This window comes from Mirounga angustirostris, unplaced genomic scaffold (genome assembly GCF_029215605.1).
Source record: "Mirounga angustirostris isolate CCGP_5_RB_7025 unplaced genomic scaffold, mMirAng1.0.hap1 SCAF_6, whole genome shotgun sequence".
In the NCBI taxonomy this organism is placed as follows: Eukaryota; Metazoa; Chordata; class Mammalia; order Carnivora; family Phocidae; genus Mirounga; species Mirounga angustirostris.
This window is the reverse complement of record NW_026991714.1, coordinates 62,483,732-62,506,115: the sequence shown is the minus strand read 5'-3', so window position 1 is coordinate 62,506,115 and position 22,384 is coordinate 62,483,732. Positions and strand designations below refer to the sequence as shown.

The 22,384-nt window shown below is 37.7% G+C and overlaps 1 protein-coding gene across 4 annotated transcripts in view; it reads left to right on the top strand.

Annotated features, from left to right (window-relative positions):
- The window catches only part of AKT3 (AKT serine/threonine kinase 3), a 309,013-nt gene that overhangs the window by 236,078 nt on the left and 50,551 nt on the right, over positions 1-22,384 (top strand). For all 4 annotated transcript variants that reach the window (XM_064594416.1, XM_045877574.3, XM_064594415.1 and 1 more), the window contains 2 exons: positions 5,937-6,059; positions 14,178-14,306. In XM_064594416.1, the coding sequence (XP_064450486.1) occupies positions 5,937-6,059; positions 14,178-14,306 (252 nt within the window). The remainder of the gene's footprint in view (positions 1-5,936; positions 6,060-14,177; positions 14,307-22,384) is intronic.

Sequence of the window (22,384 nt, the reverse complement as noted above, 5' to 3'; positions counted from 1 at the left end):
ATGATTATGAGGGCTATTGATACTGTTTCATGTGATGTCCTTGTCTGGTTTTGTATTAAGGTAATGCTGGCCTCAGGTGATGTTTGAGAGGTATTTCTGTTTTCTGTTTTCTGCAAGTATTTGCATGAAATTGTTATTACTTCTTTTTCAGGAGTTTGGTAGAATTCTCTACCAAATTGGGGAGGTGGATTTTTTGAGTTGGTTTTTAAATACAAACTCATATTTAACTTAAATACAATTCATATTTAATACATTTTTAAAAAGATTTTAAAGATTTATTTATTTATTTATTTAGAGAGAGAGAGAGAGTGGCCTGAGTGTGGGAAGGGGGAGAGGGAGAGAGAGAATCTCAAGCAGACTTCCCGCTGAGAGTGGAGCTGGACACGGTTCAATCTCATGACCCTGAGATCATGACCTGAGCCAAAAACAGGAATCAGACACTCAACCGATGGAGCCACCCAGACGCCCCTAACTTACCCCATTTTATATTCAAGTTAGGCTATGCCATTTTACATATTGTAAGACCCTTCCACCAGCACACCTTCATTTTCCCCCTTCAAGTTTTTGTGCTATTGTTAATACATTTTACCTTTACATATACTATGAATGCCACAGTGCATTGTTATTTTTGTTTTAAACCAGCACTATCTTTTGAAGAGATTAAAAATATAAGACAAGTCAACATATATTTACCCACAAAGTTATGATCTGCAGTCTCTTCTTTACCTTGTGTAGACACAGTTTTTCATCTGGTACCATTCTGAAGCATTACCTCGAACATTTATAGTGCAGTGTTTCTGATGATTTCCCTAACCTTTTGCATGTCCCCAAAAGGCTTTATTTTGCTGTCATTTTTGGAAAGCTATTTCAGCTGTGTATAAAATTGTAGTTTGCCAGTTCTATATTTAATTACTATAAAGATGCCTCTCCTCTTTCTCCCAGTTTACACGTTTCTGACAAGACGTCTGCTCTCATTCTTTGTTCCTTGTGCTTACTGAGTCTCTTTACCACCACCATCCCGCCCCCCCCCCCCGTCCTGTTACACTTTCCTTTTAGCACTTAACTGTCAGCTATTTAATTATGGTGTGCCTTGTAGGATTTTCTCTACATTTCTTTCAGTTGGTTTTTTTAAAGCCTTTGTGAATCTGTAGGCTTATACTTTTCATCAAATTTGAAAACTTTTTGGACATTATTTAAGTATTTTTTTTCCATTCTTTCATTTCTCATGTCCTATCCTGAAAGTGCATTTATGCATCTCTTAGCCTGCGGGATACTGTCCCATGACTTATTAATGCTCTGTTCATCATTTTCATTATTGTTTTCCTATCTTTAATTTTAGATTTGTTTCCTGTGTCTTGAAGTCTGTTTTTATCATTTTTTCTCTACAATGTCTAACATGGTGATAATTCAATCCAGTTTTTCATTTTTCATCTAGGACATCAGACTTTATCTCTTGGAGTTTAATTTGGGACTTTTTTTTATATCTCCCATTTATTTCCTTATTATGCTCCTCTCTCTACCTTTTGAACTTTTAGACTATATCTTAGTATCTGTTTTATCTCACAGTATTCTATTCTGTCATCTGTGTCACTTTCTGAGTCTATGTCTATTCATTTTTCTCCTAGTAATGGGTTTTATTTTCCTGGTTCTTTTTGTGCCAGATAATTTTTTTATTGGATGAAGTTGTTCTTACTCATGAACAGTGATCTTTCCCAGGCTTGCTTTTACACTGAGACTGGCCATGCTGACCTTTGCTCTGACACTAACGTATTTGCACTACGGTGGCAGTAACCTCACAGGCTGTCCTGTGTGCCACGTCTCTTAGGAAGCTTTTCCGTCCTGCCGGGTGAGGGTGCCAAGACTTTGGGCTCTGTGTGCGAGCCTGTGATCGTTTTACCTGACCTCTCCTAGTGTCTCTTTTCTTGGCCTCAACATTTTTCTCATATACATGTGCTTCCTATTTGATGGATATTCCCACTGGATGCAGAATTTTAAGATACCTTTTTGTTTTCCATTTAGCCATTTGGATGTATTGTCGCATTGCCTTTTTGCTCTTACCGCCTCTGAGAAGTCTAGGATTATTCTCCTATTATTGTTCCTCTGTAGGTAATGTTTTTTGCCCCCCTCAGAATTTTTAAAAGATTTTCTGTCACTAGTTTTTCTGCGATTTGAATGTGCTCTGACTTCTTATGTTCCGATTGTTCATGCATGTTTGAGTTTTCATCATGTTGAGGTTCATTGAGATATGCAGATCTATGCATTTATTATTTTTTATCTCTAGACGTCCCATTTATTTCTACTTCTATTTTCCTTTATCTCTTCTTTCTGTTCATATGCTGTTTTTAAGTCAGTCTGTTAACTTCATCATCCCTGCTGTTCTTAAGGTCTTTCTAAAGACTGATTTTTCTCTTGGTTATACGTCATATTTCCTGCATCTCCTTATGTCTAGTAATTGTTGATGGATACCAGATCATCGGAATTTTACATGAATGCCTGGATTTTGTTGTCCTCTCCGTATTTGTTAACTTTTGTGGGTTTAACTTTGACTGTTTTGAAATGTCTACTGGTTATTCGGTAATGACACTGTTCTTACTGGTTAGAAATTGAATGTCTCTCAACTCTGAGCGAGTGCCGGGAATTATTTGGCATACAGACCTCCATTCCTTCTCTGCTTGTTCTCACAGAGTTTAACCTTACGCACGCATTTCTTGTACCCCGCAGCAGACTCGACTGTGCAGATTTTGTGTAGCTTCTTCCTCACTGGTGTTCGTTCTGTCCTGCAAATGCCATCTACCTCATCCTACTCAAAATCTGCTTTTCACTCTCCAACAGTGAGACCTCTGAGTTATGCTTGGGATCAATCCTTTTCTGCCGGTAATGTGTTCCACAAAGTGCCCTTGGACAGAAGTCTGGTGGCTTTAGGGCTCACTCATTTGTTTCTCTCTTCACAAAGATCTTGGTCCTGCAGTGCCTATTGTCCAATATCTTAAGAGAATTCTGTTATATACTTTTCCCAGTTACCATTTTTCTGTTTTATGTGTTTTTGCCCAGTTGTGTAGGGCAAGAGGGTAAGCCGGGTCCCATGAACTTTTTATCCTTATTTTCTAGGTTTTCAATTAGTTGAATATTTTATATTTAGCTATGAGTTACATCAGAAATTTATTTTGATAAACTATTAGATGAAAATCTAACTTTATTTTTCAACATAGTATGAAGGCTGTGTTTGCATTTTTTTCATATATACTGCTACAGAGAATATCCTTTCATAGAAGACTTCTGCATTTCCTTTTTTAAAAAGGAAATTTCTAGAAGAAGAACTATGGTACTTTTAGTATCTATTGCCATTTGCCCTGTGAAGAGTTTCTGCTATCTGCTTACATCCCCGCTACCAGTGTATAAAGATACTGATCTCCCAACACTTTCACTGAAATGCTATTTCTGGATATGCAAAATTGTCTCATTTATGTTTTTATCTTGCCTTCATTGATTATTATAAGCTGGCATATTTTCATGAACTGTATTCATTTGTATTCCTCTCATTTTACTAGTCTATGTCCTTCCCCCTTTTCCCTTGTGTTTTAGTCTTTTATTTTTTTATATGATTAATCTGTATGCCATCTTTTTCTCTTCCTAGTGCCCAATACAGTGACTTTAAAATAATTAATGCTCACTAAATGGGAAGTTGGTTCAAAGCCAAGGTAGAAACTGAGAAGGAATATCCAGAGTTAGGGAGAAAATCAGGAGAGAGCTGAATCACCAAAGCCAAGGAACATGTTCAAGGAGGAGGCCAAGAGCCAATGTCCTCAGGTGCAGACCAGGAAGAAGTGCAGACTATAAATAGATCATTGGATTTGGCAATTAAGAGATTCTTGGTTATCTTAGCAAGAATCAGTTCTATAAGGTAACAAGGGTAGACATCAGAGGACAGCAGATTGAGAAATAGCATTCTTCTCCTTAAGTATCATTTTTTTAGCTGATATTTTTATAGAAATTGGCTGGGAGACAAATTGAAGAATATGGTCTAAATAAAGATCTAGAAGCCTGCATGTATTATATTGATTTAGGGAGGCTCTATCTATGTCTTTTATAGAGTAGATGAGTAAGTAGTAGGCTTGACATTATTTTTATAAAATTTAGAAATATTGTTTATATTTTCACCCCATTAGAAGATTGTCATAAATGTACTTAGAGATCACAGGGGTTCCTTCATCCAAGTTAGTGATATTTTGAATAAAGCATGGCAGAAATTATTCTGACCCAGAAATTTTTCAGAATGGTTTTACTGATGATCTATGCTTCTTTCTACTTCTCATCCTCATTTGAATGGTAATGCATTAAGAGTATTATATCTGCCTGTATAAAATGAGTGAATTTTAAGAAATACCCCTGAGTAATTGTATGCATTGGTTTGATTTTTGGCATACTATATTGGATCATTTGTAAGACATATTTAACGTTTCTGCAGTCAGAATGCCTTTGATATTTGATGGTTTATTATAGCTTTAATTGACAACTTTTTTTGTTTCTTACCATTAACTTAAAATGATGATGGAGTTCCAATCAAGAACATCTTAGATTTGATAAAATATGACAAGAAAGTAGAGAGCATTAGAGTTTAGAGACTATCTGCCAAGTATTTTAGTTTTACTATAACTAATGTTAAGCCAGTCTTTTTTGGCAATTGTTAAGTCATATTCCCTCCTGCTCTTTATTGTGACAATGGGTTATGCATAAAATAGATCTTAAAATAATGATAGACTCTTAAGTGTAGGTGGAAAACAGGGAAGAAATCTGTCAGTAGAAATCTATTTTATGTTGCCTAAATTATGATTTGGTGTGTGAAGAACAAATCTTGGTTAACCGTCATTCTTACACACTTGTCGGAGCGCTAAGAGTCCATAATCCATGTGAAGGTGTAGTTAATTTGTGGTCTTGTAGTCAAGGATACACTGATTGATTGGTTCATTTCTTTAACCACAGACGTGTATTGGGTACCTACTGTGATACCTAGCAGTGTATCAGCACTGTCAACAGTCTTCCATTGTTCTTGGCGGATTTCTTAATAGAGTGAGATAGTACATTGGAAGTCAAATCATAGTGCCTGGAACCTGCTCCTTCCCCATATGCGTTGTTGAACTGAGATGAGATAGGCAGTTCCATAAATGAGGAGCTGGCCTAAATGGAGAGTTGGGTGTGTGGACACAGTGAGCTCCCAGGAAATGCCTGTTGACTGTGGAGTGGTCTGTCCTATAGGTGATGAATAGAAGTGAAAGAGCATGTGGTTTAAATGATTATATGAGGGGAGGTTTGTGTTGTGGTTATTACTATAAGAGGAAATAACAGGAGCTTCTCAGTCCCTTTTGGCCATTACTAAAGTGAAAACTTGAAGCCTTATGATTTGTCATTGTAGAAAACATTGAAACTTTGAAAACATTTCTAGGGATCTGAGGAAGCATGGACGGTTGTAGAATATAACAAGCTCACATCCATCAGTTTTAGCAAATCAGCAGTCCTTTCTTTGAAATCAAATGTAAATCAAATAATTAAGTAGAAATATTACATCTCTGTTGTGTACATTTATTTTAATCATGTCTCAATGCCTCATTCTTGAAAGAGTGAAGCAACAGTATAGCAAGGGGGAAATGCAATCTGATGATGCTTACTTTTTTCTTCTGGTAAGTGAAGGTTAAATGGGTAGCAAGCAGAATGCCTTCAACAAGATTGGTATATTGATTAAAACGCTGATTTAACAGCTCGCAGTCTCCCCTTGGAAACCTGGAGAAGATAAGCAGCAGCTGTGTAAAAGTGCTCAGTGCCCACTGAGAGCGCACCATCTATCATCACAATATGGTGATGGGAGGTGTTTCATGTTTGTGTTAATTTCCCCCACTAAATCAGTAATTATTACAATCCTGTCCCTGCTGTTTACCCTGCAGCTGTTTTTCCATTTGTCGAGAGAGCGGGTGTTCTCCGAGGACCGCACACGTTTCTATGGTGCAGAAATTGTCTCTGCTTTGGACTATCTACATTCCGGAAAGATTGTGTACCGTGATCTCAAGGTAAAAAAAAAAAAAGTAATCAAAATTTGTTCTTGCAGAGACTATAGGGACAAACACAAAGTAATTACAAAGTTACACAGTTTGGAGAAAAGCAGATTTAGTTGGGAAAAAAAGAAGCACTCTGTTTAAGAATGTAGTTCATCGCATTTGACAGGAATTCCATTCACTGATATGTACATAGTTCCTTTATGTCTGAGTTTTTGACGTGTGCCATAATTTCTGCTTGACTGCTCTGACCTACCAATAATAGTTTTATTTTTCTGGAAATTTTTGAGTAATGGTAAACATTCAATTAAGAGCCAAGTGACTTTGCCAGGGACATTCTAAAGTAGGTTTCATTATTACATCCTACCATCAACGCTATGATGTATAATGGAGAAACTTTTATCATATGTAAGATATTTATTGGGGGGAAATATTTAATTTGATTTTTGTCTTCACTTTGTGATGGGTTTAAATACCTGGAGCATTTTAATATAGCCTTTTATTAATTCATTTAGTTTCCATTTCAAAAAGCACCATATTGTTTTATGGGCAATAGTGACTTGACTTCTCTGAGTTCCTTCCTGATGAGATGCTTGGAACAGCTCAGGGACTGACATACTTTCAGTGGGCTTTGCTGCCCATTGTCGCTTCTGCACCTGCTCCGTCCCACTCCTGCAGGGCAGTAGGGCTTGAGCGTGGCTGGCTGTGTTCTGATAAAACTTTGTTTACAAAAACGGGCAGTAGGCTCAGTTTCGCTCATGGGCCATAGTTTGCTGAGCCCTGGAGTAGCTCATGAAAGGCAGTGGCAGTGCTCATGACACTGTTGAAAGATTGACCACGATATGGAAATGTGTACCATGGCACGTTTTGAACACATTCTAGATGTGACTATCTTACTTTTGTAAAAAGTAAATCATATAGCAATCTTGACTTACTAAGATTTGATACAGAGTTGCTGAATTTATTAACTATCAGTTCATTTAAAGTATGATTTGATTTGGAGAAATAGAAGTCTTTTATGAAATCCCATCTGTACGAAACACATCTACATACTCTAAAAGAAATCACACTTATCTCCTCACTCCCACCTCACTCCTTTTAAATGCCTGTGGTTCCTAAGTTATCTGTCTAAGCACTTGTCTAGGTTCTCTCTAGGGTGTTCTTATCATGTACCTTTATGCTGTGAATGACCTTAAGGCATAACCCCCTCGCAAAGTATTATTCTCTACGCTGACAATGAAATTTATAGTATGTATGTTTGTATAGCATGTTATGCATTAACGATTAAAAGAAGCTATAAATACTACATTTAGGAAAAATGAACTATGCAACTCTGAACCACCTAGATCAGGCATGAGCAGCCATCCAAATGCCACAGTGCACCGGAGATGAATCCAGATCAACAGTATGATTATATTTAGCTTGAAGTCTTTATAACCAGGAATGTAATAGAATTAAGCCTCTGTAGTTGATGTCTGTGTGGCCAAATAATCCGATGATGTTTACATGTCTTGAATCTAGATGTTTTTTAAAGAAAATAGTTATATGGAATGATGAAACTTAGTAAGTTACATGGCATTTTCAAACTTACTTAGAAATAGTTAGCTCTTCTCAGAGGTTGCTCTCCCCAAGCATGAAGTGTTACATTTTATGGGTCCTACTTGTAGTTTTAAAAAGGGGTTTCTTCGATTTAAGGAAATGAGAATAATTTGGAGGTACTCAGTAACATATTCAAAATGCTTAGGCTGAAAGTAGGAACTATTAACCTAAAGAAACAAGGGAAGGAATGCCCATTTGATTGCCAGCCCTGATTAAGGAATGATATAATGGGGATGGTCTTGGTCAGTCAGTAGTCTTTGTTAATCATTTCTTCTTAAATGAATCAACATGTTGGTATATCAAAGTGCATTTAGTAGGAGTTTCATTGCCCTGTCCTTTCTGATGACCAAAATTCTTAAACAGCAGTATGTATAAATACCAGTCCATGTAGTTACCATATGCATAGACCACTGACTTTACTAGACAATTAGGTAGTCTCTGCTCTCTTAAGTTTATTTTTTTTAACTTAAGGCCTAAGTAAATATGTAACACAGGACAGAAGCCACACGAATATACACCAAGAAGAATACATGTAATGTTAAAAGCCAGGCATTCAAATTCATACAAGTGTTATTTGTATCCGTAGCACACAGGATTTTGCATAATAGAATGCAATCCTGTATAGGTGGGATCGTCGATATTTCAAGTTGGTCTGTACTTGACAGGTGAGGTCATGGAAACCTAGAAGCCTAGCAGGTGACTTACTTGAAGTCCAGGACTAAGTTGGTGACATGGTCAAGATTATGGAAACCATGAATCCTAGCTCCAGGCCCCGTGTCCTGCTCCTTACACCCTTCTGCCTTTCTAGAGTTGAAATGAGATCTGCGTGGGGGAGGGAATGCATTGGAGTAGCTCTGGGAGATCTTTGTAAATCTAAAATTTGGATAAAGCTGCCAAAGATAAGAGAATGGATGTTTTAAATATATTTACACCAGATACATTAAAAACAGCATCATCAAAAACTGATTTAGGTACCCACTTTAATTGATCAGGCTCAGATTTGTCTTGATCATCTCCTTGCTAATGATCTTATGTTTATTCAAACGCAAATCCATTTGAGATGCCTGTCATAGCTGTGCCTCTCAAGGAAATCTGTACCTATTTGCTGACGCCCCATTTACCATTGGAGGGAAAGCCTTACTTCATGTGCAAGTTAATTTAAGATATTTTATCAATTCATAGTTCCTAATAAGTTGGTGTTCATAGCAGCAGATAAATTATTACACTTTGTTACACTTCTAAAAGTAAGTTTGCTTAGTTTATCAATAGATGTCATAATACGAAATTCTGTTTTAGTAAGGACCCAGATTCCTTGTGATTAATTAGGAAAAACTGGTATATCTTCATGATAGCATCAAAATTTGAAGAAATCTCTTTTAAGATTTCGGCAGTAATGCAAAATATGTTAAAATCTTCCTTTCTGCTTAGTTCTTACTTTGCAAGTGAAAGCTTTCTTTTCAAAGGCCATGCCATCCAAGTACAGATTAGGCTGAATAGGGACATATGCAAAAGTGCATATAAGGATACTGGAATTCTTGAAGAATTAACTTCTCCGAGAGTTTATAACAGGGCAAGGGGCAGAAAATCATACATAAATCGCTACTACATTCTATTGGTGATTCATCTAATCTTGTTTTCTGCCTAGAGAGTTTAATGGTTAATGTAACCATTTACATTATTAACATGAGAAACCAACAAATAGATTTAGGTAATTTCCAGGTCTTCGTGCCAGCACAAAAGGATGGGCTGAGAATCTTTTCAGTCTTCATCAGCTCCCTAACGCTCGCCCCAGATAAGCTTGCAGTCTAACCGAGAGCAGGGTTCTTGTTGCTTTACCTACCAAGTCTCAAGACTCATCCCCCAGCTACCACTTCTAACCAATCACCCTGGATTCCCTCTTCTATAAAAATTTTAAGCCACTGCTATTAAGAACCCCTTCACCCTCTAAAATTATATTGTACTATTGGGCTGCATTCCTTATGTGTAGTCTAATTCTTAAGCAGCCTGGCCACCTTAGTGGGGTCTCCGCCATTGTACATTATGAATCCTTTTCTAGCTCAGGCAAGTTGAAAGTGGAGACGTGTTTTCCTTCAGTATTTCCACACTCTTAACTTCAGGGTCATTAAGGTCCTGCAGGTTAACTTGTATGACATGTTGGCACTTTGGTAGGCCTAAACCTGAGAATGCAACATGCAGAGGACAGATTCCTGATTTCATTTTCGGGCCGGAGGCAGTCTGGGTACCGAACATTGGGTTTGTTGTAACTGAGCCAAAATGGGGTGTTAAGAGTGAGTGAAGGGGATTGTTCATACCTGCTCCGACTGCCCTCTGAGCCCTTAGGAACTGCTGTTTTCGTTCCTTTGTTGAATCACGGTGTCAGCCATTTAAATGAAATGATACCTAAGAGATACATATGGTAGCGAGACACTAGAATGTGTGTCTATATTAGAATATTAGAGAGTATACAAAACTTAGCCAGCCTAGCCAGCCTGGCGTACATCAGAGCAAAGCTTCCCAGCCTGTGCACCACAAATGGGTTACAGGTGAGCCCGAGCCATGGAGCCTCTGGGCCAGTCAGTTCTGGCTTCAAGCAGCCCATCTGCTGATCCTGCTTACGCCCTACACATTTCATTTTTTATTGTACTGTGAAGTGCTGAGAAGCACTGTATTAAAGACAGCAAGGATTTTTAGAGTTTAATTCTATGGGGGTTGGGGGCACCAGCATGAACAAGAAGGAGCATAGTACTTTCTTGCTCTGATTTCTTGTCCACAAAGCACAGAGGGCAAAAAGATGTCAAAATCTACTATATTTTTTTGTATATACACTGAATCAAGACCTATCAGGTAACGGCTGTCCGCTTCTGCTGGGGGAAAATGTTGCCCTTTTTTATGGGAACTCTGTGAGGTATAGGTCTAATATTTTCTCTCTTCTCAAAGAATGAACTGTTAGAAAGCAACCCCCTCTAACTGGACAGAGAGTAAGCATCACTTGAATTTTTAATATATAATCTTTTCTCTCAAACCTCCTATTTGACTTCGTCATGGCTTTTGCCAGTGGATGCATCCATGGAGCATAAACATAATGCCTGCTCTCAGTCTTGGAAACTAAGATTGTTTGGAGGTAAAAACAGATGAATTTGAAATTTATAAATGGAGAGTACCTGAGCAGTCAGTGACACTGTGCGTTGTGCACTTTGCAGCCAACCCAAGCAAGAAGGACAGCCATGAAATTGAGGAAAGAGAACCAAGGAGAGATCGTTTGTAAATGTTTTAATTTCTCCTTGACACAGAATGTGTGACTAAATCTCCTTTAGTGTTAAATGCACAGAGGAAGTGATTTCCAGGTGATTTTGATCCGATCTAAGCCATTGATCTGCCTTGAAAAGACTTCCATGTGATTCTGTGCATCTTCCACATTCGTTAATCACAATGCTGATGGTTCTTAACATTTTACAGAAAGTTTGTTTTGCATCTGTGTTGAATTATTACTTATTTTTAAACAAGACTGGATATTTAGTTACCCCCGATTTATCCTTATACAAGAGTAGGTTTGGGGATCACTTCTGTAAAGTGATACATCTCTATTATTGATTCTTTTTGATGAGTAAGTTGTTTTTGTCAGTCGTGCTCAGTAAAATGACATTTCAGGATGTCCAGAGAGCAAAAATAAATGATGGGAGAAGGTGGACACCATGAAAAAACTGGCTCAAAAATTATGAAGTATTTGTGTTTTGTTATTTTAGTCAATAGAAATTATTGCATGTTGACAGTATTTTTAATAAAGTCACTGAGCTGCTCAAAGATGCTCATCTCTTTGGGATTGTTTAGATCACAATTTATTAAGAAAAAAGAAAAGGATTGCTGTTTGCTTTGAAAAGTTATTTAGGTTTTAGTTCTCAGAAAGTTCCGTTCCTGAACTTTCCTGTGTTGTCTCGAAGAGCACACACCATTGTGATAACTTATAATTTAGCCATTAAGTTCTCCACGTTTAATAAATGATCAGTACATTTATTGAATGTGTGCGGTGTGTAAAGTTCCGCATTCAGTATCTCTAATTCTCAAAGCAATCACGTTGGATGCTACTGTTATTTACCTCTGTTTCATAGACGAAGTTGAGAGACACAGAAATCAACAACATGCCCAAAGTCACACAGTGAGTAAGGGCAAAGCTTGAGTTGACATATGTGTTCTCTGACTTGACTCCATATTTATAAAATAAGTAGGAAGATCAACTGTCTTGGTTTGCCCCAGGCTTCCCCAGTTACAGAACTTGTAAGTCTTGTGTCCTGGGAAACCCCCTCAGTTCTGGGCAGACTGAGACTCTTGGTCATGTTCACCCTGTTCCTTTTTCCAACTCTATCCTGCGTCTTGGTTCCTTCCTCATCCCTCAACCCCTGGCATCTTAGAGCTGAGATAGGAGGCTAGAGAACAGGTGCAAATCGGGATTTTAAAAAATATACACACTTTTTGGTATTAAAAAACAGTGTTTTTTTAAGAACTTCTGTCTCCATTCACTTCCAGATAGCCTTGTCAAAATGTAGAGAAATGGTGCATGCTATCATGTTTCCGTGAATACTTTCCAATGCATATAAAGCGTATAGAGAGGAGTGACATAACATACTCCTGACACAGACAGGAGCGGGAATGGAATGGACTATAGACGGCACATTCACATTCTCTTCAGTACTATTATGTATTATTTGAAGTTTTTATAAGAATTTTTATGTATTATGTTAATAAAAGAGATTTACTAAATATTTTTAAAAGACCTTTCAGCATGTTAAGAATTTAATTTGGTTTTGTTTTTTATATGATATATTCATATATTAAAACAATATGCATATTTTTTAAAATGAAGAAAGCAGGGCATTTATATTTTCATTCAACAAAATAGTAGACTCTCCCGGTATATACTTCTCAGTAGAGAGAGAAGAGGAGGGTGTTTTTGAAAGTGAAGGAAAAAGGATAGAAAACCAAAAGCATAAAGAAAAGAAAGAACAAAGCAGGGAGTGGTGATCAGAAGAAAGGGAAGTAGACAGAGTCTTTCTTGATGTTTCTGACTGGTTTCAGTATTCAGGCCCTGTTGCCATCTGTGTAAATTAGGCTTGATTTTTAAGTTCCAGTTAGTAGAGGAGCATAAGGAAGATGCATGATATCTGAATTTAGATAAAATAAAAGAACTTCTATTTTTGAAAGGTTCAAAATATATTTAGGGTTTGTTCACCTTCCTGTAGACCAGTGAAAAACTCACTTCACTGAAGTCTCTACAGTTCATGAGACATGTACTGAGCATTTAGTTCAGCCAGTACTGTACCCAGAGACTTAGGTCTGTTCTCATCTTTCCTTCAGTGAGCATTACTTCCTTAACTGTATTTGGTTTCTCGTGTATAAGACTTGGATACTGTGACAAAGTATACTATCACATTTTCTATGATTGATATCTGTTTATATTCTTATATGGAGTTCTGTTTTGAAATTGATACTGACTTCAAAGTTCAGGTAAGCACTGTCATATGTCATCACATGAAGGAGAATAAGTCTTCACTCCTTAAATAAGCTAATTGTCATTTTTCCTGCTAGTACATTTTTCACATTTGTTTCTTGTGTATGTGTTTCTTGTATGTACCTTCAGGTTACATCTAGATGACTGAGCAAGCTTAGGAGCCTTGTCTATATAAGGCTATAGGATCACAAGCTAGACCTCATATGTATCTTTGTGTGATGATAATCATAAGGTTGGGTTCACATTGGGAGGAAAAGATCAGTTATTGTTGCTATTTTTAATTGCATTGATATTGCACAAACTCCTTTCCCTCTTACATTTTATCATTTTCACTTGAGGCAAATGATCTTGATACTTGGTTAAATCTTTAAAATTCTCTTTGGTGTTTTTGAATTAACGGGTTCAAAGAGATTCCAGTTTTATAATATTTGTGCTATATATTTTCATTAACTGTTGAATGTTTGACTTTGATATTCTTTTTCTTTTTATGTTTAAAAGGGTTGGTATTTCTTTATTACAAAGATCTTCAAAAGAGGATATCGCCTTACCTTACAAAATAAGATTTAGGTTTGATTTACAACAACCACCAAAAAACATTTCTGTAAGTGAATATTTTATAATAGCAATAGATTCCCAAGAGCAATTGTTGAAAACCATCTGTATATATCTAGAAGAAGATGCTCGTCTCTTTGGGATTGTTTAGATCACAATTTATTAAGAAAAAAAAAAGGATTGCTGTTTGCTTTGAAAAGTTATTTAGGTTTTAGTTCTCAGAGCTTACACAATAATGGCTCTTACTCCCATTGGTTTAAAAATCAATAATTTTATCATCGTGAAGTATTTGATAAAACATACTTCTTTTCACACATGAGTTAGGAAGCTATAGGGTTTGTAAGTGCTGCAAGTTCTATTAACTACAGCTATGTCCTCTTTCCAAAATACCTTACTCAGCATTCAGTAATTTTTCAAAACAGTATTTTCCTATTTTTGAAAACTATAAAACAAATTATGTCATTTTTCTTACTACACAGTTGGAGAATTTAATGCTGGATAAAGATGGCCACATAAAAATTACAGATTTTGGACTTTGCAAAGAAGGGATCACAGATGCAGCCACCATGAAGACATTCTGTGGCACACCAGAATATCTGGCACCAGAGGTAGGCTATGCTTTCATTCGGAGGAAAAATCTAATATGGCCATATGTTTTGCAAAGTAAACCATTTAGCATTAAAAAACATTGCGGTATCTACTATGTCTTATTTTTAATTCCAGTATAGTTAACATGCAGTGTTATGTCGATTTCAGGTATATAATATAGTGATTCAACATTTCCGTACATTACTCAGTGCTCATCATGATAAGTGGACTCTTACTAATCCCTGTCACCTATTTCGCCCATCCCCCCACCCACCTCCCCTCTGGTGACCACCAGTGTGTTCTCTAGAGTTAAGAGTTTGTTTCTTGGTTTGTCTCTCTCTCTTTTTTTCCCTTTGCTCGTTTGTTTTGTTTCTTAAATTCCACCAACACGAATCACATCTATTTTGCTCTCACTTGTTTAGCATGGGATTATAGAGCAAAAATATGTAGCAATTATATTTTATGAGCACAAAGGTGCTAACTTCAGTAGAGTAAGTCAGTTTTTATGTTTTGGCCACATACATTTTATTTCTTGATTATGCCCATTTTGATTCATTTATTAAAATCAGGTAATTGAATAGCATCAGCAGGAATGTTTGCAGTTTTATAAGCTATCTTGGATTTTCCTTCAAAACAAAGAAACAATGATAATTGACATTCGCAGTGTTGTGGATTTCCATATTTCATTATTGGAAAGTATTTTATAGGGAAAGTTAATGAAAGGACACTAGCTACATCTTGGAATTCATGCCAAAGCAAGTCCCAACCAGTGACCTCCCCATGCTGAAGGTTCCATAATAATTTGTGAATTTGTTTATTCAACAAATATATATTACATATCTCCTATGTATTGGGTATTTGTCTGGGTGATGTGGTTACAGGAGCAAGACACAAAAGACCCCGCTCTCTGGAGCGAAACAATAAAAATAAGTAAATACCCTAATGTCATCTAATGACTAGGAGGCCCAGGGAGAAAAATAAAGCTGGATAAAGGGAAGGGTGTGGTGTGGTGGCTATTTTAGATAGAGTTCAAATTACTATGGCCTTGTAACAAAGCACTCCAAATCCTAATGGTGAAAAACAAGCATTTTATGTGCTCTCTGGTTCAGAGTCAAGAATAGTCAGGGGACAACAGGGATGACTTATCTCTGCCCCACAGCATGTGGGGCCTCAACCAGAAGGACTTCACAGCAGCAGGGTGACTGTGGCTGGAGGCTGGCGAGCGGAAGCATCCTCACTCATCTGACAGTCGGTGCTCCTGTCCGCCGCTACCCTGACAGGCCATCACCTGGAGCCTTGACCGAGAGCCTCAGCCTCGCCAGGTGGTCCAGACCTCTTCAGCCTTGGGTTCCACAAGTGAATGTCCTGAGGAACGAGTCACAGGCTGTTTCCCCTTGTTTTGTTTTGTTTTGTTAGGTTTTGTTGTTATTGTTGTTGTTCACCTAGTAGACCATTAAGAAATGTTTTATTAGTTTTTTGCAAAGTCCTTTTCATAGTATATTTGTAATAACTTTACTGGAGTTCAGGCCACCTACCATACCATTCAGCAGTGGTTTTTATTATGTTCACAGAGTTGTGCGACTGTCAGCACCATCTAATTCCGGAGTATTTTCATTACTCTGACAACACAACCCATACCCATTAGCTCCTCTCCCCCCAGGCAGCCACAATCCACTTTCTGTCTCTACAGGTGTGCCTCTTCTGGACATTTCCTATCAATGGAGTCCTATAATAGGGGGCCGATTGTGTCTGGCTTCTTTCATGTTGTAGGTTTTCAAGATTCATCCATGTTTTTAGCATTTTCTTGGTACTTCATTCCTTTTAATGGCCAAATAATATTCCATTGTATGGATATGCCACATTTTGTTTATCCATTCAGCAGTCGACGGACATTTGGTTTGCTTCCAGTTTGGGGCTGTAATGCTGCTGTGAACACTCGTGCATGTGTCTCCTTCTATGGCCTGGTTCCAAGAACCACACATCGTCTCTGTCATAGGCTTCCTGGTTAGGCATTCCAAGCCAACACCAGTTGAAAAGGTGTTGTAGTGACGTTGACTCCCCCTTCCCCGTCGTAGAAGACCATGGGAGACAGGAGATACTGTTGCAGCTGTCTTTGGAAGATACGGTCTTCTGTGGGCAGGATGCGCGGGAAAGTGGTGGTTGACCAGACAGCTGAATGCTAAGAAGGAGGCAGCTATTGCGGAAGTGGAGGGGATGAGCTTTGCAGACACGGAGAGCAGTTAGCGTAAAACCCTGAGGCAGGAACGAGCCCAGTTCCTCCCTCAGACTCTGGGAAGGTTGGTGTGGCTGAAGCCAAATAGGGAGGCGCTGATCTTTGATGGACGGATATTAGCTTATTGAACATCTGCTGTGTATGTGTGCTGCATGTTTGGAATGACCTTTTGCGATAGCATCCCTGATAGTTTTTTTAAAGGTGAGGGGACTGAGGATCAGAACTTCTTTTTTAATGGAGTCTGTACACCACAGGGATTTGTCGGAGAGAGGATCAGGAGTCTAACTAGGTCCATCTTATACAGGCCACTCTTCCTTTTTTAACTACATGTATTATGGCCCCCAAACCACAATTTCAAGACCACTTATAGATGTCAATAATTGTCATTTTTAAGGTGAATGCTTTATAAATGCTCAAAAGGAAAAGGTAATTAAATTAAGAAGTAGGAATACATCGAGAACCCTAGCATTCCCTATATACATGTAGTAACTCATACCAGTTTGTTATTATAATGGGTTTTTTTTTCAATTAGAGAGTAAATTTACATTTCAAGAATGTTGCATTATTATAAATAAGTGCTAATAATTTGAAATACAGTACATTTCCAAATATTTTCTTGAAGGCTGCCAACAATATTATTTTCTCTGTTATAAAATCTGGAGTTTAAGATCCTCCCATTTGGGGCACCTGGGTGGCTCAGTTGGTTAAGATCCTCCCATTTTTGTGGCGAATTAAGTAAAATTTTCGGAACACTTCCTTATTTATTCAAATATGAGATCATATTTTCTAGAATAGGTTGTATTTGTGAATGTCATGAAAAACAAATCCTTTGTTTCTCTGGAATTCAAGTAACCCCTGTGATCCTTGGCCACAGATGATGCCATCCTGTATTGAGAATAACAAAATTAGTTGTGTCACAATTAGGGAAATTATTTCTGAAGAAGATAAACACATCTCATTTCATTCAGAAGCAGATGATCTAAGAGACAAAGATACTGTTTTACATGTTTATATCATCAGCTGAAGAACAAAACCAAGAGTTTCATGCAAGAAGGGTCCAGTTGTTTCTAAAGTGAAACTTTACAATTCCCAAGAAATTATCGATTTCTTTTTAAAAAGAAGTAAGAAACATTTCTGTGTACCTTTTTTTTTTTTTTTTTTTAATATTGCAGACGTCTGGTCTTTAACAGCATTTTCTGTACCCATAGCTGATATGTGTTGATCCATAATTACGGTCTCAATCCCTCTTTTTTCTATCACTGTCGTTACCATTTGGGGATGACAATTCCTGAAACAGCTAACTTCTCATGCAATTTAAATTCTTCCATTTTAAGTATTTGTGTCAATCATGGAATTTTTGTTAAATAGGGGTAACTTTGAATGTGTTTACTCTTACTTTTAAGAACAAGAATTTTAAGTCCCTTTCTCCGGTCTCCGATGTGGACCATTTCACTGAAGAACACTCTCGTTTGCTCAGGAGATACTTACAGAGTATTTATTAGGGGTCATGCGTTGTGTCATTGGCTGGGAATAAAAGATAGTAAGAAATGGTTTTTGTCCTCAAGTAGCTTGCTGTTTACCAGGGTGATAAGAGACAGAAAACAATCATTACTGTGCAAGAAAATAATTGCTTTCCTGGAGTTGTGCCCAGGGTCGTGGGAGGAGAAGGGTGTGTCAGCCTGCCGGGAGGGCCCAGTGGCAGTGAACAGGGAGCAGGAAGACAGGGGGCTGGATACAGAGATGGGGACTGAAATGCAAAGGAGTTTAGCTTTGATCTCTGGATAAAGGAAAGTCACTTTGGAATTGAGAACAAGGCAATAATGTGATCAGATGAACATGATCAGAGTCAGAGGGGTGGGCAAGAGCCCTTGAGATGGTGTCTCTCACTTTCCTTGAACCTTGAAATTTCTAGTACATTCCATCATCAATGCCAGACTTTTCTCCATGGTATGTAAGTCATAGTTGCTTATCAGACCTGCAATACATTCCCGATCACTGCTTCTCTTGTGAGTGGCTCATTGTCAGCGTTGTCTCTTCCTACACAAGACTTGTTTACACACTGTGGAGAGAGCTCAGGCCTCCTGTGTCTCATCTAGCAGTGTCACCCTCTGCCTTTTACTTTGCCTTCACCTGGCAGAATGCTCTTCTCCTTAAAGATCCACGAAGGCTATGAAAAGATACTTCAAAAAAGACTTAGGGATCAGGTCAAAACCGATTGTTAACTGTCCGACATGTCAGACTCATAGCTGGTGTTAAAGACAAATTTTAAGTAAGCTTAAGTTTCTTCTTGTAGCATAGAACACCGGGAAAGATGACTCTTACAGTATAAAAATGCCATTTCTTGGAAAAAGAGTATTTACAAGTATTTGTTCTCTTACCTCTTTTGGTAAAGAATTAAGAGGTATTTATTGGTAAAGGAAAAAAAATCATGTCTTTTTTTTAAGAGGTTGGAGAGACACAGTGCTAGCAGGCATATAAAGTACGCATTTAGTATCCTACATCTCTAAAAATGCATTTGTATCTGGTTTTAAATGAATGTGTTTTTGCTCTTATATTAGAAAGAAACCTTACCTGCCATACATTATGGACGATAAGATATTTCGAGAGAATTTTGTTTTTTAAATTGATACTATATTTTCCACGTAGAAATTCAAAAAGAAATTGGAAATCACATATAAAATCTTACTGTTAAATTTTATTATTTGATTTGGCTCTCATTGAATCCAAACCATTTTATGCAGTGCTAATTATTTAGCCTCAGCTTTGCTCTTGAGTTAGCAGTACCTGATCAACTTTCCAACTGTAAAACAGTTTGAAAATCAAATGTAGCTTACATGCAAGACCCAACAAAATTAAAAGTGTTAAGTACGTTTTGGCAGTTCACTTTTATTATGCCCAGTCCTCAAATGTACCAGCAGATAATCATCTGAATGTTAGTTATTTTTCACATGCTTATGTGATCACACAAAAAGTACATGCTAAAAAGAAGCAGATGGTGACAGATGGGGAAGGTTGAATAAGGTGGTTTTGGAAACCTAGAGAAATGCACTTCTGTAATAGTGTAAAAATAAAAATTATTTGATAATCAAGTTAGAACTAACAAAAAGATTGCAGAAAAATGGCTTGGCTGTTGGAAAATGCATAGTACTGAGTTGTGGTTGCTATTCAGAAAAAATATATATACATAATTTGATTTCATGTAAGTGTAAAAGGTTTTTTTCCAGTGGCTAAAGTTGCATTGTTTGATGTGTTCTTCGCTTTCAGAGCCTCATTCTTAGAAAACATTCACTTGCTGTCATTTTATTCGCTTGTCTTCTGAAGCCTGCTACCTTTATTATCTTTCATATAACATATAATTTGAAAATATCTGAAAGAGACCAGATATTTTGCCGACGACTTTGAGAAAAAGATTTTCTCGAAGTTCTTGTGGTGCCGTAGAGGGAGTAGCACAAATGGACGTTAAATTTCATGTAAATTTAAAGCCAGAGATACGCAGTTACTTCTTCAGAATGAGCTGGGAGCATCCACAGATTCAGGGTAAATGTAGTTGCTGACAACGAGTAGTGCAGATGGGGTGGGGGGGGCGTTTAGAACCCAACTCGATTTAAATGTATGACATGGAATTGTATGTATTTATCTTCAAGGCAACAAAGAAGAGATTTTATAAAAGGCATCATTTCCTGGGCTCTGTCGATATTGTCGTTAGAGCTTAAGACAAATGAGTGAGTCCAAGGTTAGCATGTGTTTGCACATTTACTCTGCAGGTAAAAATAGGAGCACACAGTTACAGTTCGCTTAGCCCTCGGACAAAATTCTACCGCTTCTAACAGATTGTGAAACTAAGTCTTCAAATGCCTAAGCATTTTGTAAAAATAAAAAGTTTTAGTAGCCCTTCTAAAACTGTGTGCATCCCTCATATTTTATTTGTTAATAATTCATGTAACACTCATCCTCTTAAGGCCTTTTTGAAAACCTTTATCCTCCTGAATGGCTCCAAAAAGGAGGATCCATCAATATTAAGGGGGAAATTAAGTGAAGGAGCACAGTGATTAGTTTGGGTAGAGGTTGTCCGCTCATGTATAAGGAGACTTAAGGGCCTGTAACTGTCATGAGTTGGCATGCTATTTATACTGTTTCTGGGTAATGGTAAACATCATCCCACTTTCTCCCCAAATTGGATATTACTTAAATATGAACGAAAATAATATTTCTAGTTCAACCTTCACTGTCTCTGGGTGTCGCTAAGTTGCGGCTCCTACTTCCTTAGAGGCCTGTGAGTTCCTGCAGCCCCTAGTTCTCACCTAAAGTTCTTTTCGGTGTTGTGTGCTCTTTCGGCTTTAGCAGCAGGAATAGTTGCATTCTGTGCTTTGGAATGATTCTAGGTTAAGCCCAGAATTTAATTTGAAATTCTCTGAAGCATGACAACTGAGACAAAACTCAGTGCCCGCTGGGCGCGCGCTACTGATGACCTGTAGTATTTTGCAATGGCTGTCATCTTTTGGGTGAGAAAGGCCCAGTTTCCTGAAACCCCTCGATGGCTGTTGCTCTGGGATCGGAGGGAAGTAGGGAACTGCCTGGGCAGATGTGCGTAAGTGCGTTGCACCCGTGTAGTGCTCCTCTTGCTCAGGAGAGCTGCCTGCTGCAGCCAGGGACTGCTTTCGAGAGGACGCTGTGAGCCGTCCTTGCGTGGACACGCAAGGAAGCATCCGTAAAGCCTACAGCCCTGCTCCTTCACAGCAAATGGCCTTTACCCTCAGTCTCTTAAGAATTAACAGAGTGCTTGAGAACCGGGTATAAAATAAATATCCGTGAAGAAAATACCAAGAAACAGTGGAATTCGTAATTCCCATGAAATACAGACTTCTAAAGCTGCACTACATTTTAGAATCTGGATTGGAAGACTTAACAGGTCTTTTTTTTTTTTTTTAAGCAGATTCCTAGGATGTGGAGAATATGTAAAGGATTTCCATAAATGATAAAGTATAGAAACGTATGTTTACATAGAAAACACACACATATCCGTTACCTGAAATACAAGGTTACCAGGAAAAAAAAAAATTCTTTTTTGAATTAATGGTAAATTGGTTCATCCAAGTTCGCAGTTTACTTTCACAACATAGGTGTGCAGACAGTTTGTTTGGATGTTTAATTTTTTCCCCCATCTGTTCTGTCTGGATTATTGATTGAGCAGCAAGCCACTCCGGGGCATACATCCCCTCCTTATAATTGCTTGCCTTGGGTGCATTGTGTGGCCTGGCGGCCAAGCCGAGAGAGGTGTTCCTTCAACCTTCCAGTAAATCCCAGTTGGTAAGAGAACACTGGAGTGAATATGGTTTTTGGAAGTACCCATTCGCCAAATAAATATTTACATTGGGAACTTTAACTGATGATATCATTTTAAAATTCATAGTTTATTATTATCATCCTTGAAATTAGTAACCATTCAAGAGCTACTTATGCTGATTTTTATTTAACTCCCCTGGCTCTTTTATAAACAGAAGCATCTACATCAACTATTACCAAATATTAACCAAATGTTACCAGAATATTTAATGGTAATGGATACCTGCTGTGACCTCCTTGAAACCGGTTTTATTATATCAGAAAGTGAAGCACTCTCTGGCTCCTGGTTGAAAAATGGAAACTAAGCCTTGTTTCCCAGCGTTTGTGTTCTGTTTGGATATTGAGTTACTGTGACCTCTTATCATTGTTGAATATTTACATTACTTCTGGTGTTCCAGATCACCTCTTGTCCTTTATGTCTCTCTTTTGCATTAAATGTAGTTACAAACTAAAGCTACATCTGTGGTGACAGAGACAATAGGGTGCAAAGGAAATACCAAGTGTCTGCATTCGTATTGAAAC